The sequence below is a fragment of the Misgurnus anguillicaudatus genome, chromosome 23 (assembly GCF_027580225.2).
Source record: "Misgurnus anguillicaudatus chromosome 23, ASM2758022v2, whole genome shotgun sequence".
Lineage (NCBI taxonomy): Eukaryota > Metazoa > Chordata > Actinopteri > Cypriniformes > Cobitidae > Misgurnus > Misgurnus anguillicaudatus.
In genome coordinates, this window is record NC_073359.2 from 20,227,323 (window position 1) to 20,255,160 (window position 27,838).

General features: G+C 36.6%; 4 protein-coding genes and 1 pseudogene across 13 annotated transcripts in view; all 5 read left to right on the top strand.

The window, feature by feature from the left end:
• Positions 1–22,592, top strand: part of LOC129453745 (interferon-induced protein 44-like) — a 69,387-nt gene extending 46,795 nt beyond the window's left edge. For 2 of the 8 annotated variants that reach the window (XM_073861915.1, XM_073861913.1), the window contains exons 4-8: positions 21,244–21,439; positions 21,532–21,684; positions 21,785–21,956; positions 22,127–22,227; positions 22,311–22,592. In XM_073861915.1, the coding sequence (XP_073718016.1) occupies positions 21,244–21,439; positions 21,532–21,684; positions 21,785–21,956; positions 22,127–22,227; positions 22,311–22,487 (799 nt within the window). In that variant the 3' untranslated portion in view covers positions 22,488–22,592. Of the gene's footprint in view, positions 1–22; positions 195–324; positions 426–508; positions 1,400–19,881; positions 20,044–20,452; positions 20,960–21,087; positions 21,167–21,243; positions 21,440–21,531; positions 21,685–21,784; positions 21,957–22,126; positions 22,228–22,310 lie in introns of those variants that run through there. The other 6 variants (XM_073861911.1, XM_073861916.1, XM_055218105.2 and 3 more) reach the window with 5 other exon arrangements.
• LOC141359607 (uncharacterized) lies at positions 7,663–9,848 on the top strand. Its single transcript, XM_073862332.1, has 6 exons — positions 7,663–8,486; positions 8,874–8,997; positions 9,129–9,253; positions 9,341–9,441; positions 9,568–9,664; positions 9,838–9,848. The coding sequence occupies exons 1-6, from the start codon at positions 8,201–8,203 to the stop codon at positions 9,846–9,848; spliced, it is 744 nt and encodes a 247-aa protein (XP_073718433.1). The 5' UTR covers positions 7,663–8,200.
• LOC141359608 (uncharacterized) lies at positions 10,656–13,641 on the top strand. Its single transcript, XM_073862333.1, has 9 exons — positions 10,656–10,664; positions 10,759–10,852; positions 11,253–11,376; positions 11,512–11,636; positions 11,724–12,910; positions 12,989–13,041; positions 13,195–13,261; positions 13,348–13,400; positions 13,554–13,641. The coding sequence occupies exons 1-9, from the start codon at positions 10,656–10,658 to the stop codon at positions 13,639–13,641; spliced, it is 1,800 nt and encodes a 599-aa protein (XP_073718434.1).
• LOC141359451 (uncharacterized) lies at positions 13,705–17,167 on the top strand. 3 transcript variants are annotated; one of them, XM_073861922.1, is made up of 19 exons: positions 13,705–13,759; positions 13,913–13,979; positions 14,058–14,113; positions 14,263–14,398; positions 14,483–14,538; positions 14,689–14,758; positions 14,837–14,892; positions 15,040–15,106; positions 15,191–15,246; positions 15,393–15,480; positions 15,564–15,646; positions 15,747–15,815; positions 15,967–16,036; positions 16,122–16,177; positions 16,308–16,395; positions 16,479–16,583; positions 16,670–16,716; positions 16,867–16,945; positions 17,022–17,167. In XM_073861922.1, the coding sequence occupies exons 1-19, from the start codon at positions 13,734–13,736 to the stop codon at positions 17,079–17,081; spliced, it is 1,335 nt and encodes a 444-aa protein (XP_073718023.1). In that variant the 5' UTR covers positions 13,705–13,733; the 3' UTR covers positions 17,082–17,167. The 3 variants fall into 3 exon arrangements, with proteins under 3 accessions (XP_073718023.1, XP_073718024.1, XP_073718025.1); XM_073861923.1 differs by lacking the exon at positions 15,747–15,815; XM_073861924.1 differs by lacking the exons at positions 15,040–15,106; positions 15,191–15,246.
• Positions 22,593–23,695: 1,103 nt separating the features above from the next.
• LOC129453747 (interferon-induced protein 44-like) lies at positions 23,696–27,521 on the top strand (annotated as a pseudogene).
• Positions 27,522–27,838: the final 317 nt, after the last annotated feature.

Here is a 27,838-nt window from a genome sequence, read left to right on the forward strand (position 1 = left end):
CCATAAATTGTTTTGCTTCAAGTTCAACCCCATGGTACCATTTCATCGTGATGAGCAAAAGTCCCCCAGACCTTCATCTCTACAGCAGAAGATCCATTGTGTGGTTTACATGATAGATGCCACCAAAATCTCCCTCATGTCCAGCAAACTGGAGGAAAAACTTGCAGCCATACGCAAAAAAGTGAACTCGCTGAGTATGTGCATTTATAAAACACGTGATTCCGGTTCTTAATGCTGATTGGTCAATAGCTGTGATTTTCACAGAGTGACTATTGTGTTGCATATTAAGCTGCTGATATCTCTGCTTAATTAAACATTTTTCAGGTGTTCCTCAGATCGTCTTGATGACTAAAGTTGATGAGGCGTGTCCTCTGGTGGAGGAGGATCTTCAAAAGGTTTATGTCAGTTCCTACATTAAGAAAAAGGTGAGATCTTATAGAGCTGAAACTGTGTGATATGGAGCTGAAAGTGTGTCAGATGGACTGAGAGATTTGTATTGACTCTACAGGTACAGGAGGTCAGCTCTCGACTGGGTGTTCCTGTGTCTTGTGTGTTACCTGTGAAGAATTACAGTCAGGAGCTTGAACTGGACCTCAACTGTGATCTCCTGCTTCTCACCGCTGTACAGCAGATGCTCAACTATGCTGAAGATTATTTGGATGATGTTGATGCCAATGTTGCTTAAAGTTATAATTTTTTGTTGTTGTTAACTTGCACACTTCATTTCCAGGACTTCGTCCAGCAGTAATGTAATCATTATTATTTTTGTAATACTATTACTGTCCAGGTAGATCATCACACTGCAATTCAGACACAACGCCCATGAATGATGATGCTGATATACTGAATAATGTTGAAGTTTCCAGCTAATACATGTGAACTTGACATTGCCATGACAAAAAGCTGATAGTCCATTACATTTCAATGCCTTCATTTCAATTGTAGTACACAAAAAGATGCAGTATTGATCAGGGGTCGCCGTGATTTCGCCAAGTGGGATGTGATCCTGGATCAACATTTTTTGTTGATCCTGGATAAACATTTTAATCAAAGATAACCCAACCTACCCTTAACTCAAACCCTAACCATTTTTAAACCCTCAAATTAGTTTGAAATAATAGTTTAAGGAGTATTTCTTAAAAGCCCCTAACCAAATCCTAAACCTAAATCTAACATGCACACTAATCTTAATCCTGCAATCTGATTGGTAAATGAAGATGTTGATCCAGGACCAACGATGGAGTTGATACGGGATCACATCTTACTTGGTGAAATCACGTTCACCATTGAGGTCATTGTAATTTAAATATGTATAAGTAAAATGTTATATAATTTAAGTGCTGTAAGTTGTGAATTAGCCATAAATATGTTATTTCCAGAATATATGTTTGAAACGGCACCTGTGAATGTGTGTTTCATTTGTTTTATTAAATGAACTTATTTCAACACTACGGGGCTGTTTCACGGAAAGGTATTAAACTAGTCCTAGACTAAAATAAATGTAAGAGCTGTCAAAACTGAATACAGCTTGCACTGACATATCTTAAAATACATCAGTACTCTTTGTTTTGCATCAAAATGTGCACTAGTAATTTTTTATCAAGGCATGTTTGTTACAACTACTTATATTTCCTAATTAAACTAAAGCCTAGTCCTGGTTTAACCTAATTCCTGTCCGGTAAACCACCCATACAAGTTATTTGAGACTTTAAAAAAAATGTTGATTTGTAAGTAATGAAAATAAACGTAACGTGGGTACTGGGTAAAGCAAACTACGGATGCCAATATCATTAAGTGCTTTTTAATATCACATTTCAATAATATCCATTACAGGATTCAATTTGTTTTAGTGGTCAAAATCACCATTTTAAATAGTTTACAAAAACTGCTTTTGCCCTTGTTAATTTTAAGGTAGTAACGCTTGCTTTTATTGATTTATGTAATGTAAGAGATAATACATAGATTAAACACTAAAGCTCCAGCATAGAGCATTGTAAAGAAGATGTGTAAAAGGATCCTATAGTTGTTTAATATCTTGTTACTGAATACTCATAATAACATCATACAGCAGACATCAACTAATCAGCTTGTACAGTACCTACTTATTTTATGCGAAAATGCATTTTTAGTTTACCTGCCTGCATTCACCAACCGCTAGGGGGCGAAAAACAACTTGGGACAAATGGGAGATTGTATGAGGTTCATCTGGTTCATTTCTGATTGGTTAACAAGCTATGATGTCACTTAATTCTGCAGGCAGCTATGTGAGACTGTTATGATATCTGTTCAGGAGAACTTACTCAGTTTTTAAAGGTTCATGTGTAATACGAGGAATAGTAATTTGAAATAAAATTAACCAAAAAGAATATTGAGGAAATAATTTTGCTTTTTTATTTTTATTTATAACGGCAAATAACCACTAAATACCTATATATTAAGTGCAGGATGTAGAGCTTGAAATATGTGAATATAAGTGTATTTTTTATTTATTTTTTAAAATGTAAATACAAATGTATGTAACGTTACTCATTGATTCTGTTCATGCGATTTTGTGTTTTTTTTTTATCTTTTTTTGTGTGTGCGCTGTGTATTATCACAAGATAAGAAATATTTAAAAATTTTAATTTGTGTAAAGCATCAAATGTTTTGAATCGAAAACCATAATAAACAAGCATTAACTGAAGTGAAAATGTACATATTATTATTACACGTATGTCTACCTTTATGGCTCTGGTTAGGCATTTTGGCTTCATCCAATCAAAACCTAAGGTGTAAAAAATGACAACCCGTTTACCCAATGATTACGCTCCCTGGACATTTAAAGTTCTCAAACCTTATCTGATTGGACAATACAGTAAAAGTCGGTGTCATTTTGCTTAGAAGAAATTAATGGAGCAGGAAGACATGACTTTTCAGTGATAAGAATTGATATTTAATTGAAGATGAACATGATCGATCATACTAACCGGAAGCGCGCATGTAAACAATGGTGGATCGTTCGGGAATTTCCCCTAATTTTCATTGTTTTGGATTAACATGTGGGATGCATTTTGAAGAGTGGAGTGGACCCTTACTGGTGTTTCTTGGATTCGTTCGAAATTATCAGAACCATATGAGATGATATGTAAGTAACGTTACTAACATTCATATTAATAATATTATTCGGTCCGTCTGCATCATTTAATCCACTCCTGATTGCAAAAACAAGATCAGAACATAAACAAAGTACAGATACCCATAGATGCGCCCGCCCACATGACGGTGCGGGATACGTTTAAATTATTGTGTTCAGTTTCAGTTTTTTACACTTTTTGTGTTGTGAGATTTTATTTTAAGATTTTTAAAGTGTCACGACAGCCAAATTACGTCAAAGTACCGCGAGAGAGAGTAGTGAAATCATACGGAGGAATCGCTCTCGCGGAACTTTGACGTCATCCGACTGTCGGTTCTTCCAGCGCTGCATGAAGTCAAACAAGCCTAATCTTTCTTGAACAAAAATTCACAAATTACAACAACATCAATAATTGTCACTAGACTTGCTGATATAATTTTAACAATAATTAATTTAGATTAAACTGGATATGTACATTTGTGGAAAAACCCGGTGCCACGGCCTATTAGTGTGCGTCAATATTATATGTTAATAATTTATTTAACCACTTCTTATTAACTGTGCAACTTAAACTTGAAATAGATGCTAATGACACTAGACACTGAAAAGCTATTGATAAACTTCTAAGTAAATGTACAAATCACATCGTTTAAATTAAACAGTTATTTTTAAATTATTTTAATAAACATATTTAATATATGTAATTAATAATAATAATAATAAATAATAAGTAATAAATAATAAATATTAAAGTTATGTATCTAATGATATTTATTAAACCATTAACTGTCACATCTTCAGCTACTTTGCCACATACTGCATAACCGTGACGCAGTTGGCTGCGCTGCATGACTCATGAGCGTGTGCCCAACTAGGTCCGCTTTTATGCAAATACTTTTTGCTCCCGCTCCGCTTTTCTGATTGGTTATACAAGCTATGGCGTCACTTAATCTACAGGCTTTTTTATTTTATTTTTTTATTAATGAACATTTATTGTACATACATATGAATACAACATTAAATTTGTCACATGAACATACGAGGGAGGGGGCGGGAAAGGGGGTGGTATCAATAAGTCAGTTCATATCAAGTTTGAGTAGCAAAGAGTTCATCATAGAAAGAAAGAAGCATCATGTTTTTCTTGTTGTTAATTCTTCGAAGCGTGGATAAGAGGTACTGAAATTCAATGAGAAACATTTTAAATATAGGTTTTTCTTTTTTGAATTTCTGTTTGTGAATGTAATGTTTGGATACAAGTAAAAAAAAATTGGTAACAAATTCAATACATTTCTGTTTGTGTGTAAAATAAAAAACAATATCTCTTTTTGTAAAAATGTAAGAATTATCAAGAAAAGCAAGGTGATTAGATAACATCAACCAGAAATTACGTACATACTCACATTCATAAAAAATATGCAAAAGGGATTCATCATCTTTGTTACACAATGAGCATTTTTGGTCAATGTCTATGTACACTGTAAAAAATGTCTGTAGAAATTACAGTATTAATGGGTATTACTGGCAACTAGCTGCCAGTAACTTACTGTAGATTTTACATTTATGTTATTTACTGGAAACATTTTGTTCAAAGTTAAATGAACATGAAACATTTTTTGACTTTATCTTCTACAGTATGTTACTGGCAACCAGCTGCAAAATTACAGCAAATTTTTTAGAGTGATTTGGAAAGCAACAGATTACATGGGTATATCTTATGAAGTATTTTAAACTGAGTCTCTATTATCCTGTTAGAGATGCAAAACCTGTATGGTAACAACCACGTCTTTTTCCAATCAACATCTGGAATCAGATTGTCCCAAAAAAAATTCCCTCGAGGAGAGCTCTTATTTTTACTATGTATCACATTTCTAATGAATTTGTTGTTACATTTTGTATCAGTGAGCACATTTCTATCAATGGTGAGTGTAGGATTATAACAACTTTTTTGTAAATATGAAGAATGACATTTCATAAGTTGTACAATACCAGAGGGAATGGCTTTACAAACAGTGATAAATTCATGAGCACGTATAGGAAAATTAAAATAAGACATGAAGTTTTCATAAGTCAAAATGTTACCATGCTCATCAAAAAGGTCAAAGATAAAAGAAACACCATGTGCATGCCAAGTAGGGAAGAAGATGGATTTGTTTTTAACAGTAATGTCTTGGTTGTTCCATAAAAGTGATTTGTGGGGAGAAAAGTTATGAACATAGATCAGTTTCCAAGATAATAGAGCTTGTTTGTGGAATTTGGACAAATGGAGAGAAAGTTTAGAAGGGGAGTAGTTACAGTTGAGAAGAAATTCTAGACCGCCACGTTTTCTAAATATATTGTGAGGGATAAAATACCACAATGATTTTTCACCCATTAGTAAACATCTTTTTAACCAGTTAATTTTAAAAGTGTGGTTGGTATCAATAAAATTAATGATTTCGAGGCCTCCATCTGACCTATTGTTTGACAAGACAGATTTTTTAAGCTTATGTTGTTTGTTTCTCCAGAGGAAGTTTAAAAAGATACGATTGATGTCGTTACAAGTGGATTCTGAAACAAAGAGGGATAGGATATACAAAACGTGAGAGACCTTCTGCTTTTGACAGAAGGACTCTGCCAATGATAGAAAGGTCCCTCTGGAGCCAGTTGTTAAAAATGCTTTTTGTAATTTTCATTCTGGGAATAAAGTTCAATTCTTGTCGCATTTTAGGGTTCTTACATATGTGGACACCTAAATATTTGACAGTGTCTTTTACAGGAATGCCATGTGTATATTTTTCATTTGTGTTATAAAGGCAGAGGGCCTCACATTTATTTAGATTTAAATTTAGACCAGAAGCCTGAGAGAATGAATGAATATTTTGAAGTACAAGTGGAATTTGATTTTTGTCTTTTAGGAATAATGTTGTATCGTCAGCAAGTTGAGAGATTCTAATTTCTCTATCAAATATGGTTAAACCTTTTAGATTTGGGTTGTTAAGGATTTGAATCGACATGAGTTCCACCACTAATAGAAAAAGGAATGCTGATATAGGGCACACCCTATATTTATATTAAATCTTCTGGACGTGTTGTTATTAATGATCACAGAGCTGTTAATATCTTTATAGAACATCTTGACAGCAGATATAAACCTAGGACCAAAACCAAAGATGTTTAAGGACGCAAAGAGGAATTCATGTTCGACGGTGTCGAACGCTTTGTAGAAATCTAAGAATAAAATAATGGCGTCTGAATTAATAGAGTCCGCATAATCAATTAAGTCTAACACAAGTCTTATGTTGCAGCTAATATGCCGTCCTTTCATAAATCCAGTCTGTGTCTCATTGATAAGATGGTGTAGTCCTGTTTTGAGTCTGTTTGCATAAATCAAAGTAAGTAACTTGTATTCGGTGGTAAGCAGACTTAATCTACAGGCAGGCAGCTATGTGAGACTGCTATGATGTCCGTTTAAGGAGACAATATCATCTTAAGGTTCATGTTTAAATACGAGGAATAGTGATCTGTAATAAAATTTACCAAAAATAATATTAATTTTACCTTTTATTTAATCAGTAATAGAGGAGAGGACAGAGAGGAGAGAGGGGTATGAAAGAGGCAAATGACCACGAGTCGGGAATCGAACTCGGGTCGCCGAAAAGTGCAAAAGCACCACATGTCCAAGCGCTACATCATCGGCTCCGACAGATAAATAAAAAAGAATGTGTTATTTCGCTATTTCATTTTGTGAAATAGAAAATACAGAAAACATGTGTCATGGTTACACCAAATTAACCTTTCAATAACACTCCCTCTTAATGTATTTATTTACTTATTATGATGATTATCGTTGTTATTATCAGTTCTATTATTTTAATCTTCTTTTCTTTTGTGGTTTTAGTGTATTTTTTTTAAAAATTAATTACTTGTATATTAGGCTAAGTGCGGGGTGTAGAGATATGTGAATATAAATATATATATTTTGAAATGTAAAAACAAATGTATCTAACGTTACTTATTGATTCTGTTCATGCGATTTTGTGTTTTTAATCTTTTGTGTGTGTGCGCTGTTTATTATCAAAAAAAAATATTTAATGTTTTGAATCGAAAGTCATAATAAACAAGCATGAGGTGGTAATGTACACTATTATTAAACGTATGTCATCTATAACACTTGCAGTTATTTAAAATGCATAGCTGGTGACAATTTTACATACATTTTAATTATTCTTCTTAAAAGCTCAGACTGAAATATACAATGATCCCCGTTTAAATCTTTAAATATTTGTCTCTGTGTTTGCTACCTCATTTATTTCAAAACATTTTAAACTTAAAGATTGTAAATGGATTTTTCTATGATAAAAAACAAATGTTAATGTCTAACACAGTTTGTTATGAATGCGAATCTGTTCATAGACGAACATTTGCCTCAAAAGATGTTACATTTAAACTCATAACAATCCAATTTTTATTTAAAGTTAAAACCAATACAATAATAAATGTCCATTTTCCGGACAAAATATATGGCGTTTTATTTACTTATTAAGGTCAACACAAATAGCAAGCAGTACAACAAATACTGACGTGTAATTATTAAGCATAAATAATATAATAGTTTAAAAGATGTGATCATTTACTTCTCAAATGTTACAAGAAAATATCTGAAGGGCGCTGTATGCAAAATATTTCTTCTTAAATTTGTAAACTTTGGACTTGAACTTAAGGGAATTTAATTGTTGAAGAATTTTTATCTAATATAGAAAGATAGACATTTCACGATAAAACTTATATTTATAAAGCAATTATATAAATATATATTTATAATGAAAATATATTATATTTTGTTAAAAAATATATGTTTCTGTTTTGTGGTTGCCATGGTTTTACTACAGTAACCATGGTTAATTTTCGCAAGGGTGACGCTGCAATGCAGTGATTATTACGTCGAGTTTCAGAGGCTATATAAGTCAGCACGCCCTTCATTATTTCGTGGGTTTACAGTTCGGCGTGTTTTGGTACTTTCTCGAGTCCAAGGCTATTTTCAGCGTTTTTCGTGCTTTTTTGTGGTGTTTGTTCTGCGTGTTTGTTTGTCTTGTGGATTTTGTGTTTATCATGAATCCCGTTATCGTTGTTAAACGAGGATCGCGGAGCTGTCTTTCAGCAGACGAGTTTCTTGCTGAGTTGGACAAAGGGTCGACTCTCCTGTTTATCAAGGAGAATCGCCCCCCTGTTACAATCAGCAGAGCCGTTTCTGCTCCTCAGTTCATCGAGCCCTCCGTACCTGTTTTACAGGAGGAGGCGCTCGGTGAACCGAGCAGTCCGCATCAGGATGCTGAGGCTTCGGTGAGGTCCGGTGTGATCACGCCACCTCCTCCAGAGTCGACAGCAGAGGAAGCCTGTAAGTTCATACATTTTCACCTGTAATCTGTATAAGTTCAACATTATCTGTGACTGATGTTCAAACAAAAAACACTGAGTGAAATGTGTGTGAGAGAGAGAGATAGAGACACCTTTAGCCAGAGGACTTTTAAATGATTCCTTAATAATTCCCTTATGAATACTGATGATTACTTTTTGCAGTTAATGTGTAGTCGATGTGGTTTTTGTAGGATTGATTAATAATAAATGACATTTTTCTGAAAATAACAATTATTTGAAGCTTTGAAGTGTTTTGCTGTCCTTTACCACACTGCCACTAAATCTCAGAATGACAATCCTGGACGATATGCTGGATTAAATGATGACGCTTGGATCCTTAATTTTTATCTGTTCTTTTCACTTATAGGTCCAGAGGAGAAAGCCGTGGTTGAGGATGAAGACTTTGAGGAGGGGGGGTCAGAGTCTTCATCCCACCATGAGCTATCTACCGTGTCTGGAACAGGCTATGACACCAGCTCTCTCGCCAAAGGGTAAAATAAGATTTACACAACATTAAAACTCTTTGTAATGGATGTCTGTACTTATGTGTCTTATATCAGAGCTGTCCATTTCCAAGATTTAAGCTCTAATTTACTGACTTATTGCTTTGATATATTTTCAGGAGTTCCTCTGATGTGGACATCTATAGGGAGGTTGAAGCCCTCAGCATCCAACCAGCACCTCTCTCTCTGCCTTGGGTTGGCCAGGTCCCCAGAGCTGGAATGAAGCTACCAGCTCCCGTGGAAGGTGTGGACAGACTTGATTTAGTATATTTGTGAAAATAATTTTGTTGTCATCAAGTTGTTTCATTTAACCTCTTTGCTTTGTTCTCAGAGGGTTCTCCGCAGTTGAGTGACCTTTCTTACACGGTGGACCACAATGCTTCATATGAGGTGTCCACACCTCCATCCGCCGAGGCAGCCGGCACACATCAGGTGAGATCCTGTCTGCTTGTGTCATCTTCAGAGAGTTTTTATAGAGATGAATTATGTAATTTCAAAAGTAAAACATTACATTTCAATACCAACCAGAGTGTTAACTGATGATTGTGTGATTTCTAGGAGGATGCTCACGACTCGGTGACATCCGAAGTGAGTTCATCTGACGGAGCCGCCGCTCCTCAGACTCCTGCGGTGCCTGCGGTGCCAGAGGAAGCCTGTAAGTACATACATTCTCACCTGTAATCTGTATAAGTCCAAAAATATCTGTGACTGATGTAAAAAAAAAAACACTGAGTGAAATGTGTGTGAGATAGAGACACCTTTAGCCAAAGGACATTTTAATGATTCCCTAATCATTCCCTTATGAATACTGATCATTATTTTTTGCAGTTAATGTGTAGTCGATGTGGTTTTTGTAAGATTGATTAACAATAAATGAACATTTTCTGAAAATAACAATTATTTGAAGCTTTGAATGTTTTGCTGTCCTTTACCACACTGACACTGAATCTCAGAATGACAATCCCGATATGCTGGATTTAAGGATGATGCTGGGATCCTTAATTTTTATCTGTTCTTTTCACTTACAGGTCCAGAGGAGAAAGCCATGGATGAGGATGAAGACTTTGAGGAGGGGGGTACAAAGTCTTCATCCCACCATGAGCTATCTTCTGAGTCTGGAATAGGCTCTGATATCAGCTCTCTTACCAAAGGGTAACATAAGACTTACACAACATTAAAACTCTTTGTAATGGATGTCTGTTCTCATGTGTCTTATATCAGAGCTGTCCATTTCCAAGATTTTAGTTTTTAGCTCTAATTTACTGAATTATTATTTTGATATTTCAGGAGTTCCTCTGTTTTGGATGACTGTAGTGACGTGGAGCCACTAAACATCCAACCAGCACCTCTCTCTCTGCCTTGGGTCGGCCGGGTCCCCAGAGCTGGAATGAAGCTACCAGCTCCCGTGGAAGGTGTGGATGGGCTTGATTTAGTATATTTGTGAAAATCATTCTGTTGTCATCAAGTTGTTTCATTTAACCTCTTTGCTTTGTTCTCAGAAGGTTCTTCGCAGTGGAGTGACCTTTCTGACACGGTGGACCACAACGCTTCTTTTGAGGAGTGCACACCTCCATCCGCCAAGGCAGCTGGCACACATCAGGTGAGATTCTGTCTGCTTGTGTCATCTTCAGAGAGTTGTTATAGAGATGAATTATGTAATTACAAAAGTAAAACATCACATTTCAATACCAACCAGAGTGTTTCACAGAAACTTACGCATAACCTAACTGATGATGATGTGATTTCTAGGAGGATGCTCACGGCTCCGTGAGGTCCGACTCTGATGTGAGTCCAGCTGATGGAGCCGCTGCTCCTCAGACTCCTGCGGTGCCAGAGGAAGCCTGTAAGTTCATACATTGTCACCTGTAACCTGTATAAGTCCAACAATATCTGTGATTGATGTTCAGTGATTTACAGAGTATGAAAAAAACACTGAGTGAAATGTGTGAGAGATAGAGACACCTTTAGCCAAATGACTTTTTAATGAATCACATATTAATATTATTCCCTTGTGTAACCTCATCATTATTTTTTGCAGTTAATGTGTAGTCGATATGGTTTTTGTAGGATTGATTAACAATAAGTGAAATTTTTCTGAAAATAACAATTATTTGAAGCTTTGAAGTGTTTTGCTGTCCTTTACCACACTGACACTGAATCTTAGAATGAGAGTCCTGGACGATATGCTGGATTTAAGGATGATGCTGGGATCCTTAATTTGTATCTGTTCTTTTCACTTACAGGTCCAGAGGAGAAAGCCGTGGTTGAGGATGAAGACTTTGAGGAGGGGGGGTCAAAGTCTTCATCCCACCATGAGCTATCTTCTGAGTCTGGAACAGGCTCTGATATCAGCTCTCTCACTAAAGGGTAACATAAGACTTACACAACATTAAAACTCTTTGTAATGGATGTTTGTACTCATGTCTCTTACATCAGAGCTGTCCATTTGCAAGATTTTAGTTTTTAGCTCTAATTTACTGAATTATTATTTTGATATTTCAGGAGTTCCTCTGTTTCGGATGACTGTAGTGACGTGGAGCCACTCAGCATCCAACCAGCACCATTTCTGCCTTGGGTCGGCCGAGTGGTCCCCAGGGCAGAAATGAAGCCTGCAGCTCCCGTGAAAGGTGTGGAGGCACTTGATTTAGTTTATTTTTGAAAATCATTTTGTTGTCATCAAGTTGTTTCATTTAACCTCTTTGTTTCGTTCTCAGAAGGTTTTCCGCAGTGGAGTGACCTTTGGTTTACGGTGGAACCGAAGGCATCTCGTGAGGAGTCCACACCTCCTCCCGCAAATCCACAGCCTCCAACAGGGGTCCTCTCCTCCCCTCCTCCTGCACCTGCTCCACAGCCTCCAGCAGGTGTCCTCTCCTCCGCTCCACCTGTACCTGCTCCACAGCCTCCAGCAGGGGTCCTCTCCTCCCCTCCTCCTGCACCTGCTCCACAGCCTGCAGCAGGAGTCCTCTCCTCCCCTCCTCCTGCACCTGCTCCACAGCCTCCAGCAGGTGTCCTCTCCTCCGCTCCACCTGTACCTGCTCCACAGCCTCCAACAGGGGTCCTCTCCTCCCCTCCTCCTGCACCTGCTCCACAGCCTCCAGCAGGGGTCCTCTCCTCCCCTCCTCCTGCACCTGCTCCACAGCCTGCAGCAGGGGTCCTCTCCTCCCCTCCACCTGCACCTGCTCCACAGCCTCCAGCAGGGGTCCTCTCCTCCCCTCCTGCACCTGCTCCACAGCCTCCAGCAGGTGTCCTCTCCTCCCCTCCACCTGCACCTGCTCCACAGCCTCCAGCAGGGGTCCTCTCCTCCCCTCCTGCACCTGCTCCACAGCCTCCAGCAGGTGTCCTCTCCTCCGCTCCACCTGTTCCTGCTCCACAGCCTCCAGCAGGGGTCCTCTCCTCCCCTCCTCCTGCACCTGCTCCACAGCCTGCAGCAGGGGTCCTCTCCTCCCCTCCACCTGTACCTGCTCCACAGCCTCCAACAGGGGTCCTCTCCTCCCCTCCTCCTGCACCTGCTCCACAGCCTCCAGCAGGGGTCCTCTCCTCCCCTCCTCCTGCACCTGCTCCACAGCCTGCAGCAGGGGTCCTCTCCTCCGCTCCACCTGTACCTGCTCCACAGCCTCCAACAGGGGTCCTCTCCTCCCCTCCTCCTGCACCTGCTCCACAGCCTCCAGCAGGGGTCCTCTCCTCCCCTCCTCCTGCACCTGCTCCACAGCCTGCAGCAGGGGTCCTCTCCTCCCCTCCACCTGCACCTGCTCCACAGCCTCCAGCAGGGGTCCTCTCCTCCCCTCCTGCACCTGCTCCACAGCCTCCAGCCAAGGTCCTCTCCTGCCCTCCTCCTGCACCTGCTCCACAGCCTCCAGCTGCAGTTGCACCTCCTCAGCTCCAGGCGCCTCCGTCCTCTCAGGTAGATTGTAAGCATTATCAGTGAAAATATTAATGAAAAAGTATGTAAATGTATTAAACATGATTCTTTTATTTACAGCAAAACAACACAGACGCTGTGGAGGACATGGAGGTTGATGGTTCATCTTCTCAGTAAGTTTATCATAGTCTCTTTAAATTCATCTGTAACCAGTCTAGTATTAAGTTTAGATGTGTTTTTAAATCTTTTACAGTAAACGTAATTTTTTTTATTGTTTAAATGTTTTCAGAAAAAGTTCTTGACAATATATTTTAATGTGTTTTTAGACCTTCACCTCCAGATGGCTTGGCAACTCCGGTTGCGCCTCCTCAACCTCCGCCTCCGTCCTCTCAGGTAGATTGTGAACATTATTAGTGTCAATATTAATGAAAACGTAGTTTCATGTAAATGTTTTAAATCTCTGATTGTTTTACTTACAGCAAAATACCGCTGACGCTGTTGAGGGCATGGAGGTTGATGGTTCATCTTCTCAGTAAGTTTATCAAAGTCTCTTTAAATTCATCTGTAACCAGTCTAGTATTAAGTTTAGATGTGTTTTTAAATCTTTTACAGTAAACGTAAATTTTTTTATTGTTTAAATGTTTTCAGAAAAAGTTCTTGACAATATATTTTAATGTATTTTTAGACCTTCACCTCCAGATGGCTTGGCAACTCCGGTTGCGCCTCCTCAACCTCCGCCTCCGTCCTCTCAGGTAGATTGTGAACATTATTAGTGTCAATATTAATGAAAACGTAGTTTCATGTAAATGTTTTAAATCTCTGATTGTTTTACTTACAGCAAAATACCGCTGACGCTGTTGAGGGCATGGAGGTTGATGGTTCATCTTCTCAGTAAGTTTATCAAAGTCTCTTTAAATTCATCTGTAACCAGTCTAGTATTAAGTTTAGATGTGTTTTTAAATCTTTTACAGTAAACGTAAATTTTTTTATTGTTTAAATGTTTTCAGAAAAAGTTCTTGACAATATATTTTAATGTGTTTTTAGACCTTCACCTCCATATGGCTTGGCAACTCCGGTTGCGCCTCCTCAACCTCTGCCTCCGTCCTTTCTGGTAGATTGTGAACATTATTAGTGCCAATATTAATGAAAAAGTATGTAAGTGTATTAAACATGATTGTTTTATTTACAGCAAAATATCACAGACGCTCTGAAGGACATGAAGGTTAAGGACAGTTTCTTATCTCAGTAAGTTTATCAAAGTCTTTCTAAATGCATCTGTAACTAGTGTGGTATTACCTTTAGCTGTGTTTTTAAATCTTTTACAGTAAACTTTTTTATTGTTCATATGTTAGCAGAAACAGTTCTTTAACATTTTATTAAATGTGTGTTTATAGACCTTCACCCTCACATGGTTCGTCGGCCGCAGTTGCGCCTCCTCCAGCAGGGGTCCTTTCCTTCCCTCCTCCTGCACCTGCTCCACAGCCTCCAGCAGCAGTTGCACCTCCTCAGCCTCCGCCTTCGTTTTCTCAGGTAGATTGTGAAGCTTATTAGTGTCAATTTTAATGAAAAACTAATTTCATGTAAATGTATTAAACATGATTGTTTTATTTACAGCAAAACAACACAGACGCTGTGGAGAACATGGAGGTTGAGGACAGTTCCTTATCTCAGTAAGTTTATCAAAGTCTCTCTAAATTCATCTGTAACCAGTGTAGAGTTACGTTTAGTTGTGTTTTTAAATCTTTTACAGTAAACTAAATATTTTATTGTTTAAATGTTTGTAGAAACGGTTCTTAACCAATTTTTAAATGTGTTTTTAGACATTCACCTCCACATGGTCTATCAGCTGCAGTTGCGCCTCCTCTGCCCCGGGCACCTCTGTCCTCTCTGGTAGATTGTGAACATTATTAGTGTAAATATTAATGAAAAAGTATGTAAATGTATTAAACATGATTGTTTTATTTACAGCAAAATATCGCAGACGCTTTGCAGGACATGAAGCTTGAGGACCGTTCATCTTCTCAGTAAGTTTATCAAAGTCTCTCTAAATTCATCTGTAATCAGTCTAGTATTACCTTTTAGTTGTGTTTTTAAATCTTGTACAGTAAACTTTTTTATTGTTCAAGTGTTAGCAGAAACAGTTCTTTAAAAAAATGTAAATGTGTTTTTAGACCTTCCTCTCCAGATGGCTTGGCAACTCCGGTTGCACCTCCTCAACCTCCGCCTTCGTCCTCTCAGGTAGATTGTAAACATTATTAGTGCCAATATTAATGAAAAACTAGTTTCATGTAAATGTATTAAACATGATTGTTTTATTTACAGCAAAATATCGCAGATGCTTTGCAGGACATGAAGCTTGAGGACAGTTCATCTTCTCAGTAAGTTTATCAAAATCTCTCTAAATTAATCTGTAACCAGTCTAGTATTACCTTTAGCTGTTTTTTAAAATCTTGTACATTAAACTTTTTTATTGTTTAAATGTTAGCAGAAACAGTTCTTACAGTCTCTTTATTTGAATGTGTAGACTTCCACCTCCTCAGAGTCAAACACCTCCTCTTGCGCCTCCTTCTCTGTCTCAGTCCAGGAAGCGTCGGGCTCCATCTCCTCTACAGGTAGATTTAAACTGAAGGTTTTAGCAGAACTTAATGTTAATTTCAGTTTGTTTTAATATATGTGTATTAAATCTTAATTACAGCAAAATAATGGAGTCAGAGATGAGATGGAGCCAAAGCCAAAGAGGGCCAAACTGTGCTTAACAGCAAGCGATCTTAAAGCTCAGTAAGTTTATCATTGTCTGTCTGTTTTACACTTTACCTTTTTTATTTGCACAAATGTTTACAGAAACAGTTCTTGACAATTTATTTAAATGTGTTTTTAGACCTTCATCTCCCAGTGGTCTTTCGGCCGCATTTGCGCCTCCTCAGCCCCAAACGCCTCTGTCGTCTCAGTAAGTTTATCAAAGTCTCTATAAATTCATCTGTAACCAGTCTAGTATTAAGTTTAGCTGTGTTTTTAAATCTTTTACTGTAAACTAAATATTTTATTGGTTAATTATTTGCAGAAAAAGTTCTTAACAATATTTGTAAATGTGTTTATAGACCTTCACCTCCCAGTGGTCTGTCGGCCACAGTTGCGCCTCCTCTGCCCCAGACGCCTCCGTCCTCTCAGGTAGATTGTGAACATTATTAGTGTCAATATTAATGAAAAACTAGTTTCATGTTAATGTATTAAACATGATTGTTTTGACTTACAGCAAAAAAATGCAGATGTTGTTGAGGACATGAAGGTTAATGACCGTTCCTTATCTCAGTAAGTTTATCAAACTCTCTCTTAATTCATCTGTAACCAGTCTAGTATTACGTTTATCTGTGTTTTTAATTTTTTATTATTTAAATGTTAGCAGAAACAGTTCTTACAGTCTCTTTATTTGTATGTGTAGACTTCCACCTCCTCAAGGTCAAACGCCTCCTCTTGCGCCTCCTTCTCTACCTCCGTCCAGGAAGCGTCGGGCTCCATCTCCTCTACAGGTAGATTTAAACTGAAGCCTTTAGCAGAACTTAATGTTAATTTCAATGTTTTTTAATATACGTGTATTAAATCTTAATTACAGCAAAATAATGGAGTCAGAGATGAGATGGAGCCAAAGCCAAAAAAGGCCAGACTGTTTGGGCCATTGGATGAGGTCACGCCTCCTCAGGCTTCCTCATCTTCTCAGGTAGATTTCACCAAAGCCCTAAACATTATTAATGACAATTTCATTATGAATTTAATTTATTAAATCTATGATTGTTTTATTTACAGCAAAATAAAGCCGACGCTGGGGAGGTGGACTCTTCTTCTGTTTCTCAGTAAGTCTTTATTTCAACCTTAACTTTTGTTATATTACATTTAGTTTTTGATTTGAGATCTTTTATGATGTTTTAGATCTTTTAGTGATCTTTTAATTGTTTGCTGATGCAATTCTCACAGTACTTTTATATTTTTTTATCTAATCGCAGTCAGCCAATCCAGCAAGTGCCCGTCTCTCCTCCTCCTCAGCGTCGCTGTCTAAAGCGTCCGGCTCCTTGTACTGCTCAGGTAGATTTATACCAGTGAATTTGATTGTTTTTTTTAGTTATTTAATGTCTTATATCTCTGTTCGCTTTATTTGCAGGAATTATCTGAAGACATGGTCTCTCCATCCAAAAAAGCAAGACTTAACGGATTGATTTAAAAATCTCAAGACGAGGAGATCCAAACTCACCTCCTCAAACCCCACCCCCATATGGAGAAAATAAATAAAAATATTTTTTTATGAAACAGAGACTAGTGCAGAAAACAAACATTATTTGTGACACATTCATTATAGTTATTTATTGTGACAAACTTAAATGTAATGTATATGTAATCAGGTTTTACCAACATTTCCATCACCCACTAGAAAGCAAGCTTACTGTAAACCTTATAAGACAAAGACCCAAGTTAGGTTGAAATCACTGGGAGAGAAACTTCACTAAAGTTTCTCCGTTCTCTTATAGTATCTTATAGTATCACTGAGCAGGACAGATCACAGATGAGTTCAAGCAGTAAACTGTAAACTAACTTAAAATCAATTCAAGATCTTTACATCTTCTAACTGAATACAATCTTAAAAGATCAGAAGGTTTTATAAACATCTCCCTACAGCTTATGACGTATAATATATGAGATATTTCTGACTGCAGCATAACACTTATTTTTATTATAAGCAAACATTAAAGTTTATTGGTTATGACATGGACAACTAATGAAAATTTGACCGTAAATCATTTCTGAAGAGTTTGTTTTTTAATAAACACAGTAAATAATATTTTATTTAATATGTAAAGGTGAAAACATCTGTAAGGTTTACACTGTAAGAGAGATCTGTATATGAATTGTTGACTGTTAATGTTTGTATATAGCACATAATTCACATTGTTTTCTTTATCACATTGCATGCAGGGATCTTGATGGCCACATAAAGGAGGTGATCTATAAAGCAGCACAACATTTTATTCATCTGTTTCAGAGGTAAGTCATTTTATTAAAAATGTTACTTTGTAAAGTCACTGTTTTATTATTATTTGAAGTCGTTTGAAATGATAAACATCCAGTGATACTCTGAATGAACTGAGATTTATTCATAAAAACTTTAACACACAGTGTTTCTGCTCATCTCATGTTATTCTTGATAGAGTAGTTTTGCATTCTTTATCTCTGAAGAGTCTTTAGTTTTATCAGATTTATAAAAGACAGATCAGCTGAACCCCTGGAGGTGTATCACGGACAGATCGAGTCAAGAGTTTAGTTAATGACACTAAGCTTCATGGGACGTCTGCGCATGCGTGCACTTATGATGAGGGTTCAGCAGGCATTGAAGCACATATAATAATGTTAAAGCAGTTTTATATCATTTACACTTGCAAATATCGATTGATGTCTATCTCTGTCTAAGAAAATGTATTTTTTTATTATTTGAAAATAAAATATTTTTTAATAAAATTTATTGTTATGTGATTTGTTATTGGACTAAATATTGTACATAATTTTGTTAATTATTAATATATCTTCAAGTATCAGTGGATGAATAAATTTAACACAAGTTACAATTCCATCAGTTAATAAATGTTACGACACATTTCCACATCAATTCTGTCGATTTATAAACAAACTCATCACTCTTTTACTTATTAGATAATATGAAATGAATCTCAATTTATAATAAATGTGTGTGTAAATACATTGTCATTATTGAGCCAAAAATGTTAACATATGATACTTAATTGATAATGCTGACATGATACAGTAAATGGGTATAACAGATATACATGAACACATGATGCTAAATAATAATTGATTATTTAATAAGGGACAGAACAGAAGTTAGGCGTGTGCATTTAAAGGGATAGTTCACCCAAAAATGAAAATTCTGTCATAATTTACCCTCATGTTGTTACAAACCTGAATAAATGTCTTTGTTTTGATGAACCCAAAGAAAGATATTTTGAGAAATGTTTGTAAGCAAACCATTAGTGGACCCCATTCACTTCCATAGTAGGAAAAAGTATACTATGGAAGAAAATGGGGCCCACAAATGGTTTGCAAACATTTCTGAAAATATCCTTCTTTGTGTTCATCAGAACAAAGACATTTATTCAGGTTTGTAACAACATAAGAGTGAGTAAATAATGACAAAAAAAATATTTTTGGGTGAACTATCCCTTTAAGCTGACCCACACAATGATACAGGTCTTTCTTTTCACAGATTCTTAGTGTCCTCTGTACATTTGGGATGTAGTTGGTCTTTTTCTAAAGCTAAAGATATTTGGATACATTAAATGATAAAGGATATATTAGAACATAAAGAACATGTTAGTTTGGGCACTAATGTAACATTTCCATCCTCCACTTCTGTCACAGCAGATTGTTCAATGCTAATTAATTATTATTATTATTATTATTATTATTATTATTAGTGTAGTGTACTGAAATGCATTACACAAAATTATTGAAAATCTGTAAGGACTGTAAAGTTTGCAGTTGCTCTAAAAAAACATAGTTCTCCATTCCTGTTCCTGGAGGGCACCACCTGTCCTTTAAAATTCAGTTCCAACCCCAATCAAACACATCTGAACATGCTAATGATTATTTACTTATGAGATATTTCCAGCATGACACTTTTCTCCTATTATTTTTAATTAATCATAACTTTATTGATTTATTAAATGTAACATATGATGTATAGATAACACGAAAGATCCTGTGTAGTGTGACAAAGATGTGTAATATTCTTCAAATAAGAAAAGGATTTTCACGTAGGTTAGGTTAACATCATTAAAGTATATTCTACTACTCAATACTCATAATAACATGATCATCATACAGCAGATACTACAAATACTGTATTTAATTATTTTATACTCAGTTAATGCAGTGATGCCTTTCATTCACTTTTTCATTTCAAGTCAATGTTTTTCTATTACTTTTGTACGAATTCCCTGCCGTGCATTCAGTAACCGCTAGTGGGCGTAACAACAACAAACTAACGGCACGAAGAGGAAACAACACAGACAGAGGGAGAGAAAGAGGGAGACTGCTGAAATTCATCTGCTTTATTTATCTACAAACTACAAGCATTTCATTCATTCATGCATAGAGACTTTTCATTGTGAAAGGTAAGACAGATTGTAGGTCTAAATATTTGTTAAACATTTAATGAAAAGGTTGTTTATTTTATATGATTATTTTAATATGATATGAAACGAACATTTTTATCGTAATGCTTCAATTTCAGTCCTAAAGTCGCTTTTTAGAATATAATTTTAAATAAGGTAAGTTATATTTTAACCAATCATAAGAGCAATGTTATTTGCACTCGCACTGGTTTCGGTTTCGTTTGTTGTTAAATAGACAAATACCAAGAAATCTGAAAAAATGCAAAACAAAGCTCGGGTCCTTAGGAGGACATATAACCATTTCAGCAATATATTACAGCAACCGTTATATGATGTTTTATTTATTTATTAATATACATTTGGATTTGCTTACATGTTAATGTATATTATCTCTTGTTTTGTTCTTCAGGACACATGGCTTCCCTCCCATCTAGATTAACCAAAAAACAAAAGCAGCTGCTCTGTCCCATGTTGGGTGATGTGGATCTGACTCTTCTCTTTAAAGCGTCTGTTCATGGATATAATGCTGCTGCTTTTCATAAGAACTGTGATTGTCAGGGTCCAACTTTACTCGTAGCCTACAACAGTTCAGGCCACATATATGGTGGATATACGAGTAAAGATTATAATCAAAGTAGGCAGAATATTATTGATTCTGAGGCTTTTCTTTTCTACTTTCCTATTCATGGAGGGAACCCTGTCACCATCAAAATAGCTCCTGGATATAATGTACGGATTGATGACTCAGATGGGCCCAGTTTTGGGCAAGAGTTATACTTTATGCATAAAAATCAACCTTATCTATATGATGAGGGACATATGGGATATAAACGCGGCTCATTTAATTATGATGCCTTAAATCTGTATGGAAACAACACTCAGCTTTGTGAATGTGAGGTGTACAAGGCGAACAAGAGTAAGTCTATCATCAGAAAAAAGTTTTATCACTACTTCTAATAATACTACATTTAGGACATACATTTAATAATTTATTAACATAGTTTATTAACACGTTCAAACATCTATTCAATATTTGTCTTCCAGTTGTTAATCCTCCAGTCCCTCAGGTCACTGCAGGTCCAGTCAAAGAGAAGCCATGGAGAAATATTCTGTGGACAGAAAAGTATGTTTTCACAAAATGTTGTTTCACTCTGTTGCTCATTTCATGCTGTTAAACTAATGGTTTAACTGCTATTGTAGACAAAAACAAGACCTCATGAAGTGCATCAAAGATCATAAACCCCTGGTGTCCTCTGTGAACCGGGTTCGAATCCTAATGATCGGTCCTGTAGGTGCTGGAAAGTCCAGTTTCTTCAACTCCATCAACTCCATCTTTATGGGTCGCATGACCAACAAAGCCATGGCAGGATCTTCAGGCACCAGTCTCACCACACAGGTGCATTAAAAGCTTCCTTTATTAAGAAGTGTTAAATATCTGTTAATGACTTATTGTTTTGGTCCCTATAACACGTCAATGTTCTCTTTTAGTTTCGCACATATCCACTGAAAGATGGCCGTGAGGGAAAGCCATTGCCATTTGTGTTGTGTGACACTATGGGACTGGAGGAGCAGACAGGTGCAGGTCTGGATATTGAGGACATCAGCAGCATCATTCAGGGTCTCATACCAGACCGATATCAAGTAAGATGACCATAAAGATGATAGGGTTGTATCCAAATCAACTAGTTGAAGTTTTAAGTTGGTTCTTAATGTACTTTACCATAAATTGTTTTGCTTCAAGTTCAACCCCATGGTACCATTTCATCGTGATGAGCAAAAGTCCTCCAGACCTTCATCTCTACAGCAGAAGATCCACTGTGTGGTTTACATGATAGATGCCACCAAAATCTCCCTCATGTCCAGCAAACTGGAGGAAAAACTTGCAGCCATACGCAAAAAAGTGAACTCGCTGAGTATGTGCATTTATAAAACACGTGATTCCGGTTCTTAATGCTGATTGGTCAATAGCTGTGATTTTCACAGAGTGACTATTTGTATCTGTTGTCATTTTTGTGCCATATAAATGTAAATTTGTGTTGCATATTAAGCTGCTTATATCTCTGCTTAATTAAACATTTTTCAGGTGTTCCTCAGATCGTCTTGATGACTAAAGTAGACGAGGCGTGTCCTCTGGTGGAGGAGGATCTTCAAAAGGTTTACGTCAGTTCCTACATTAAGACAAAGGTGAGATCTTCCAGAGCTGAAACTGTGTCATATGGAGCTGAAAGTGTGTCAGATGGACTGAGAGATTTGTATTGACTCTACAGGTACAGGAGGTCAGCTCTCGACTGGGTGTTCCTGTGTCTTGTGTGTTACCTGTGAAGAATTACAGTCAGGAGCTTGAACTGAACCTCAACTGTGATCTCCTGCTTCTCACCGCTGTACAGCAGATGCTCAACTATGCTGAAGATTATTTGGATGATGTTGATGCCAATGTTGCTTAAATTTATACATTTTTTGTTGTTAACTTGTACACTTCATTTCCAGGACTTCGTCCAGCAGTAATGTAATCATTATTATTTTTGTAATACTATTACTGTCCAGGTAGATCATCACACTGCAATTCAGACACAATGCCCACGAATGATGATTCTGATATACTGAATAATATTGGAGTTTTCAGCTAATACCTGTGAACTTGACATTGCCATGACAAAAAGCTGATAGTCCATTAAAATTACATTTCAATGCCTTCATTTCAATTGTGGTACACAAAAAGATGCAGTATTGATCAAATTGTAATTTAAAGATGGATAATTAAAATTGTATATTATGTTATTTCCAGTGTTTCAAATTGCATCTATAAATGCGTATTTTATTTACTTTCTTATGTTTAATAAATTAACTTATTTCAACACCACTATAAAATACAAATCTACAAATTATTTAAGACCTGCGAGCAAATGTTGATTTGTAAGCATTGTAAATATGTATAAAAGGATAGATATAGACATACAGTTTATTGTATAATATCCTGTTACTGAATACTCATAATAACATCATACAGCAGACATCAACTAATCAGCTTGTTCAGTATGCCACTTAAATACTATTTTTAATCCTACTTTTACAAAATAAAAAAAATGAACTTCAAAAATTGCATCAAAATTTCCTTTTTTTTATTAGTTTCCCTGCCGTGCATTCACCAACCGAACAGAAAAGCAGTTATAACATCTGATTCCAGCTCCACTCTTTTAAGTATACAGTATTCTTACTCAGCATCCAGGAAAGACATTTTATTAGAAATTTTACAACTGGCTAGTGGAATGCAAAAGGCAGGTTTTAAGTTTTCTCTCTTCTCGGTTCCAGCGCACAAGGGTGTGGGGGGAATGAGTTGCCTGATAAATTTGCTAAGAAAGCTGCAGTTAATGATAGTCTGGAGGTGGAGATTAAACTCAGAAAGGCAGAGGTTAAAAGTATAAATAAAGCAAGAACTTATGAGAAATGGGAGTGTATCTAGGAGAAATACAGAAAATATATTTTCTTTTTTGTTTTCCTTTTTAAGGGATAGGGCTTTTAAAAAGAATCTAATTTATAGAAAAACTGCTATTCCTGTTCCACACTCCAGTCCAGCGGTGGCGGTAATACACCTTGTAGTGTCAACCGCCAAATAAAAAAACAAAAGAAGAAAAAATTTACTAACCGATAGGGGGCGAAAATCAAATTGGCAGTGGCACCTTTCTTTTACTGTCGTGGCACCAGCTTGTCACAAATGGGAAAAACAGACAGAGGGAATTAAAGTGAGAGCGGGAGATTCATGGGGTTTATCTGCGTTATTCATGTAAACTATACGCATTTCATTGATTCATGCATAGAGAGCTTGCATTGTAACAGGTGAGAATGACTGCTTATCTAAATATTTAGTTAAACATTCAATAAAAACCGATGTTCTGTTTTATTTGACTAGGATTATATAATACACACAATTGTACTGACATGCGTTTTTTCAACCCTGAAAGTCGCATGTCCGCTTAAAAATATTAATAAGTTACATAATTAATATTTTAACTAACGGATAGTGATGAAAACACTGTTAATTTATTTCGTAAACCGACTTCCGATTTTGCAGGCTGGTTTCTAATTAGGCATCAACACGCGTCTTGACGCAGTGTACGCTGACGTCAAAAGAAATTACAGGGTTCCCACAGGATTTTGAAAGTTTATGAATCTATGGAAAAAAATCAAGGCCCTTGGAAGTTTTTGAAAATATACATGCATAAATACAGGTCATTGAAAGTGCTTGAATCTATTTTATGCAAGAATTTTCTGGAAAAAATCCATATAATTCAATGTTTAGTGTAGGATACTATCATAAAAATTCTAGACTTTTTAAGCACACGTGCTAAACTGTTCGCTTTAAATGCTTATATCTTCTGTATGCGAATGTTAATTCATACCAAAATGCTTTTTTGCATAGCTGTGTTTGACACTTGAAAACGTCTCGTGTTACGTATGTAACTGTTCTTCCCTGAGAAGGGAACGAGGCGCTGCGTCTCCCTTGCCATACTTCCTGTGTCCATGTAACGCCGTCTTTAGCAATATTTCAGATAGCTATATACTTCCTGGCTCCCAGGACACCCTGTCTTTGTCGTTAAGCCTGACCATTAGTTGAATTTGATATACACATTCAGATGCAATTACACCTGGAGGCGTCCCCAAAGTGTCACCGCAGTGACACAGCGCGAGTTCCCTCGAAAGGGAACTGTAACAATGTATCTTAAAAAGGTTACACGATGTAACCTTGCTCTCACTTGAAATGTGTCCCCACATTTAGTCATTGACTTTGAGGGTATTGGACCTGGAAAGTCCTTGAAATGTCATTGAATTTGAAGTTAACTAAGCTGTGTGGGAACCCTGTAATTAGACATACACAAGATTTCAAACTCCCAATTTTATCCTGAAATCTTTTATATGAATATATATATACATATTTGCATTTGTTTATGTGTTAATGTCTTTTATTTTGTTCTTCAGGACACATGGCTTCCCTCACACCTAGATTAACCACTAAACAAAAACAGCAGCTCTGTGCCTTGTTGTGTAATGTGAATCTGACTCTTCTCTACAAAGCATCTGTTCATGGATATAATGCTACTGCTTTCCACCAGCGCTGTGACCGTCAGGGTCCAACTTTACTCGTGGCCTACAACTTTTCAGGCTACATCTTTGGTGGATATACGAGTAAAGATTATACTCAGTGTGGTAGGATTATAGCTGATCACGAGGCTTTCCTCTTCAACTTTCCTCTAAATGGTGGTGTCCCTGTCTCCATCAAAATAAGTAATGGGAGTCGTGCACGTCTTGATGACTCTGGAGTGCCCAACTTTGGTGAAGAGTTGTACTTTATGTATAACAATCAACCTTTGGTACATGATGATGAAAATTTGGGATATGCAAGTTTCACGTTCGATTTTGATCCCTTAACCATGTATGGAAGCGACTCTCAGCTTCGAGAATGTGAGGTGTATAAAGTTAAGAAGAGTAAGTCAGAATAAAGTTTTTATAAATACTTATAATAATACATTTAGGACTTCATTAACATTGTTTATACTTTGACAGCACATTTAAATCATCATTCAATATTTGTCTTCCAGTTGTCTCACAGGTCACTGCAGGTCCGATCGAAGAGAAGCCATGGAGAAATATTCTGTGGATACCCGGGTATGTTTTCAGCAAATGTTGTTCTCAACCTGTTGCTTATTTTATGCACGCAAAAAACACTAAATAAGAAGTTTTAACTGTTTCCGAAGACAAAAACAAGACCTCATGAAGCGCATCAAAGATCATAAACCCCTAGTGTCCTCTGTGAACCGGGTTCGGATCCTAATGATCGGTCCTGTAGGTGCTGGAAAGTCCAGTTTCTTTAACTCCATCAACTCCATCTTCATGGGTCGCATGACCAACAAAGCCATGGCAGGATCTTCAGGCACCAGTCTCACCACACAGGTGCAATAAAAGCTTAATTTATTAAGAAGAGCGTTAAATATTTCTTCATGCTTTGATTTGGTCCCAATTTCACATCAATGTTCTCTTTTAGTTTCGCAGATATCCAGTGAAAGATGGCCGTGATGGAAAGCCATTGCCATTTGTGTTGTGTGACACTATGGGACTGGAGGAGCAGACAGGTGCAGGTCTGAATATTGAGGACATCAGCAGCATTCTTCAGGGTCTCATACCAGATCGATATCAAGTAAGATAAACATGGAGATGATACGGTTGTATCCAAATGACCTAGTTAAAATAAGTTTTAAGTTGGTTCTTAATGTACTTTACCATAAATAGTTTTCTCTTAAGTTCAACCCCATAGCATCATTTCATCCTGACGAGCAAAAGTCCTACAGACCTTCATCTCTACAGGAGAGGATCCATTGGTGGTGTTTGTGATAGACACCACCATAATCTCCCTCACGTCCAGCAAAGTGGAGGACAACCTTGCAGCCATATGCAAAAAAGTGAACTCGCTGGGTAAGTTGTACCATGATTCTGGTTCTTAATGCTGATTGGTCAATAGCTGTGGGTTTTTTGTGTCGTGGCAGCATCTTCAAAATGTATACATGTGTGTTGCATATAAAAATAAATTCCTCAATATTGTTTTACTGATCAATTTTCAGGTGTTCCTCAGATTGTCTTGATGACTAAAGTGGATGAGGCGTGTCCTCTGGTGGAGGAGGATCTTCAAAAGGTTTATGTCAGTTCCTACATTAAGTCAAAGGTGAGATCTTATAGAGCTGAAACTGTGTCATATGGAGCTGGAAGTGTGAGAGATGGACTGAGAGATTTGTATTGACTCTACAGGTACAGGAGGTCAGCTCTCGACTGGGTGTTCCTGTGTCTTGTGTGTTACCTGTGAAGAATTACAGTCAGGAGCTTGAACTGAACTTTAACTGTGATCTCCTGCTTCTCACCGCTGTACAGCAGATGCTCAACTATGCTGAAGATTATTTGGATGATGTTGATGCCCATTAGAGCAAATGCCTATTAAGTACTACTTGAGGTTATACTGTAAATTGTGAAGTGTATGTGAATATTTGTTTTTGGGCTAAGAAAAAAATCATATTTATGAGTATGATGTTCATAATAAGGTAACTTGCTGGAATAGTGTGAAGTTAAACACAACCTAAAAATATTTTACGTTTTTTTTGTATACTGCATTTACAGAAGTCCAACCATTAATACTTAAGTATGGTGAAGTATACAGCAGATAGTAGCGATCTTGACATTGCCGTAGCAAAAAGATGTTAGGTTATAACAATTACATTTCAAATCCCTGATTTAAATAGAGGTGGCAAACATGCAGTGTTGTAAAAAAAAGAAATAAAATCTAATACAATTCAAGTTCTGTTGAGAATAACCTGTAAATTTGTTATCTGCATGCAACAAACGGGGAGTCTGTGTTTGAAATTGCACTTATACAAATACAAATGCAATTGTAATTTCATTTTGTTTCAATATGTTTAATAAACAATCTTTGAACAAGAGTTTTATTTTCGTTTAAGATTTTTTAAAATAAAGCCTACATTTATTGTTTTTTTAAATGTAACATATACTATAATATACAAATTCATATATAACACTAAAGCTCCAGCACAGCGTAGTGTTGCAAATATGTGTAATATTTTTGAAAAGTGATTCTGCTACTTAATACTCAAAATAACATGATAATTATACAGCAGATGCTACAAATAATATATTTAATATTATACTGATTTAATGCAGTGATGCATTTTATTCACTTTTTTAATTCAAATCAATGTTTTTTTATTACTTTTGTACGATTTCCCTGCCGTGCATTCAG

Bases quoted from the DNA above. Each gene is read 5' to 3' on its own strand.
- LOC141359607 (XM_073862332.1), top strand. From the start codon at position 8,201: ATGAATCCCGTTATCGTTGTTAAACGAGGATCGCGGAGCTGTCTTTCA. The intron at 8,487-8,873 runs GTAAGTTCATAC...TTTCACTTATAG, and splicing joins GTCGACAGCAGAGGAAGCCT to GTCCAGAGGAGAAAGCCGTG. The intron at 9,442-9,567 runs GTGAGATCCTGT...TGTGATTTCTAG, and splicing joins AGGCAGCCGGCACACATCAG to GAGGATGCTCACGACTCGGT.
- LOC141359608 (XM_073862333.1), top strand. The intron at 10,853-11,252 runs GTAAGTTCATAC...TTTCACTTACAG, and splicing joins TGCGGTGCCAGAGGAAGCCT to GTCCAGAGGAGAAAGCCGTG. The intron at 12,911-12,988 runs GTAGATTGTAAG...TTTTATTTACAG, and splicing joins AGGCGCCTCCGTCCTCTCAG to CAAAACAACACAGACGCTGT.
- LOC141359451 (XM_073861922.1), top strand. From the start codon at position 13,734: ATGGAGGTTGATGGTTCATCTTCTCA. The intron at 13,980-14,057 runs GTAGATTGTGAA...TTTTATTTACAG, and splicing joins CTCTGCCTCCGTCCTTTCTG to CAAAATATCACAGACGCTCT. The intron at 15,647-15,746 runs GTAAGTTTATCA...ATGTGTTTTTAG, and splicing joins GCAAGCGATCTTAAAGCTCA to ACCTTCATCTCCCAGTGGTC.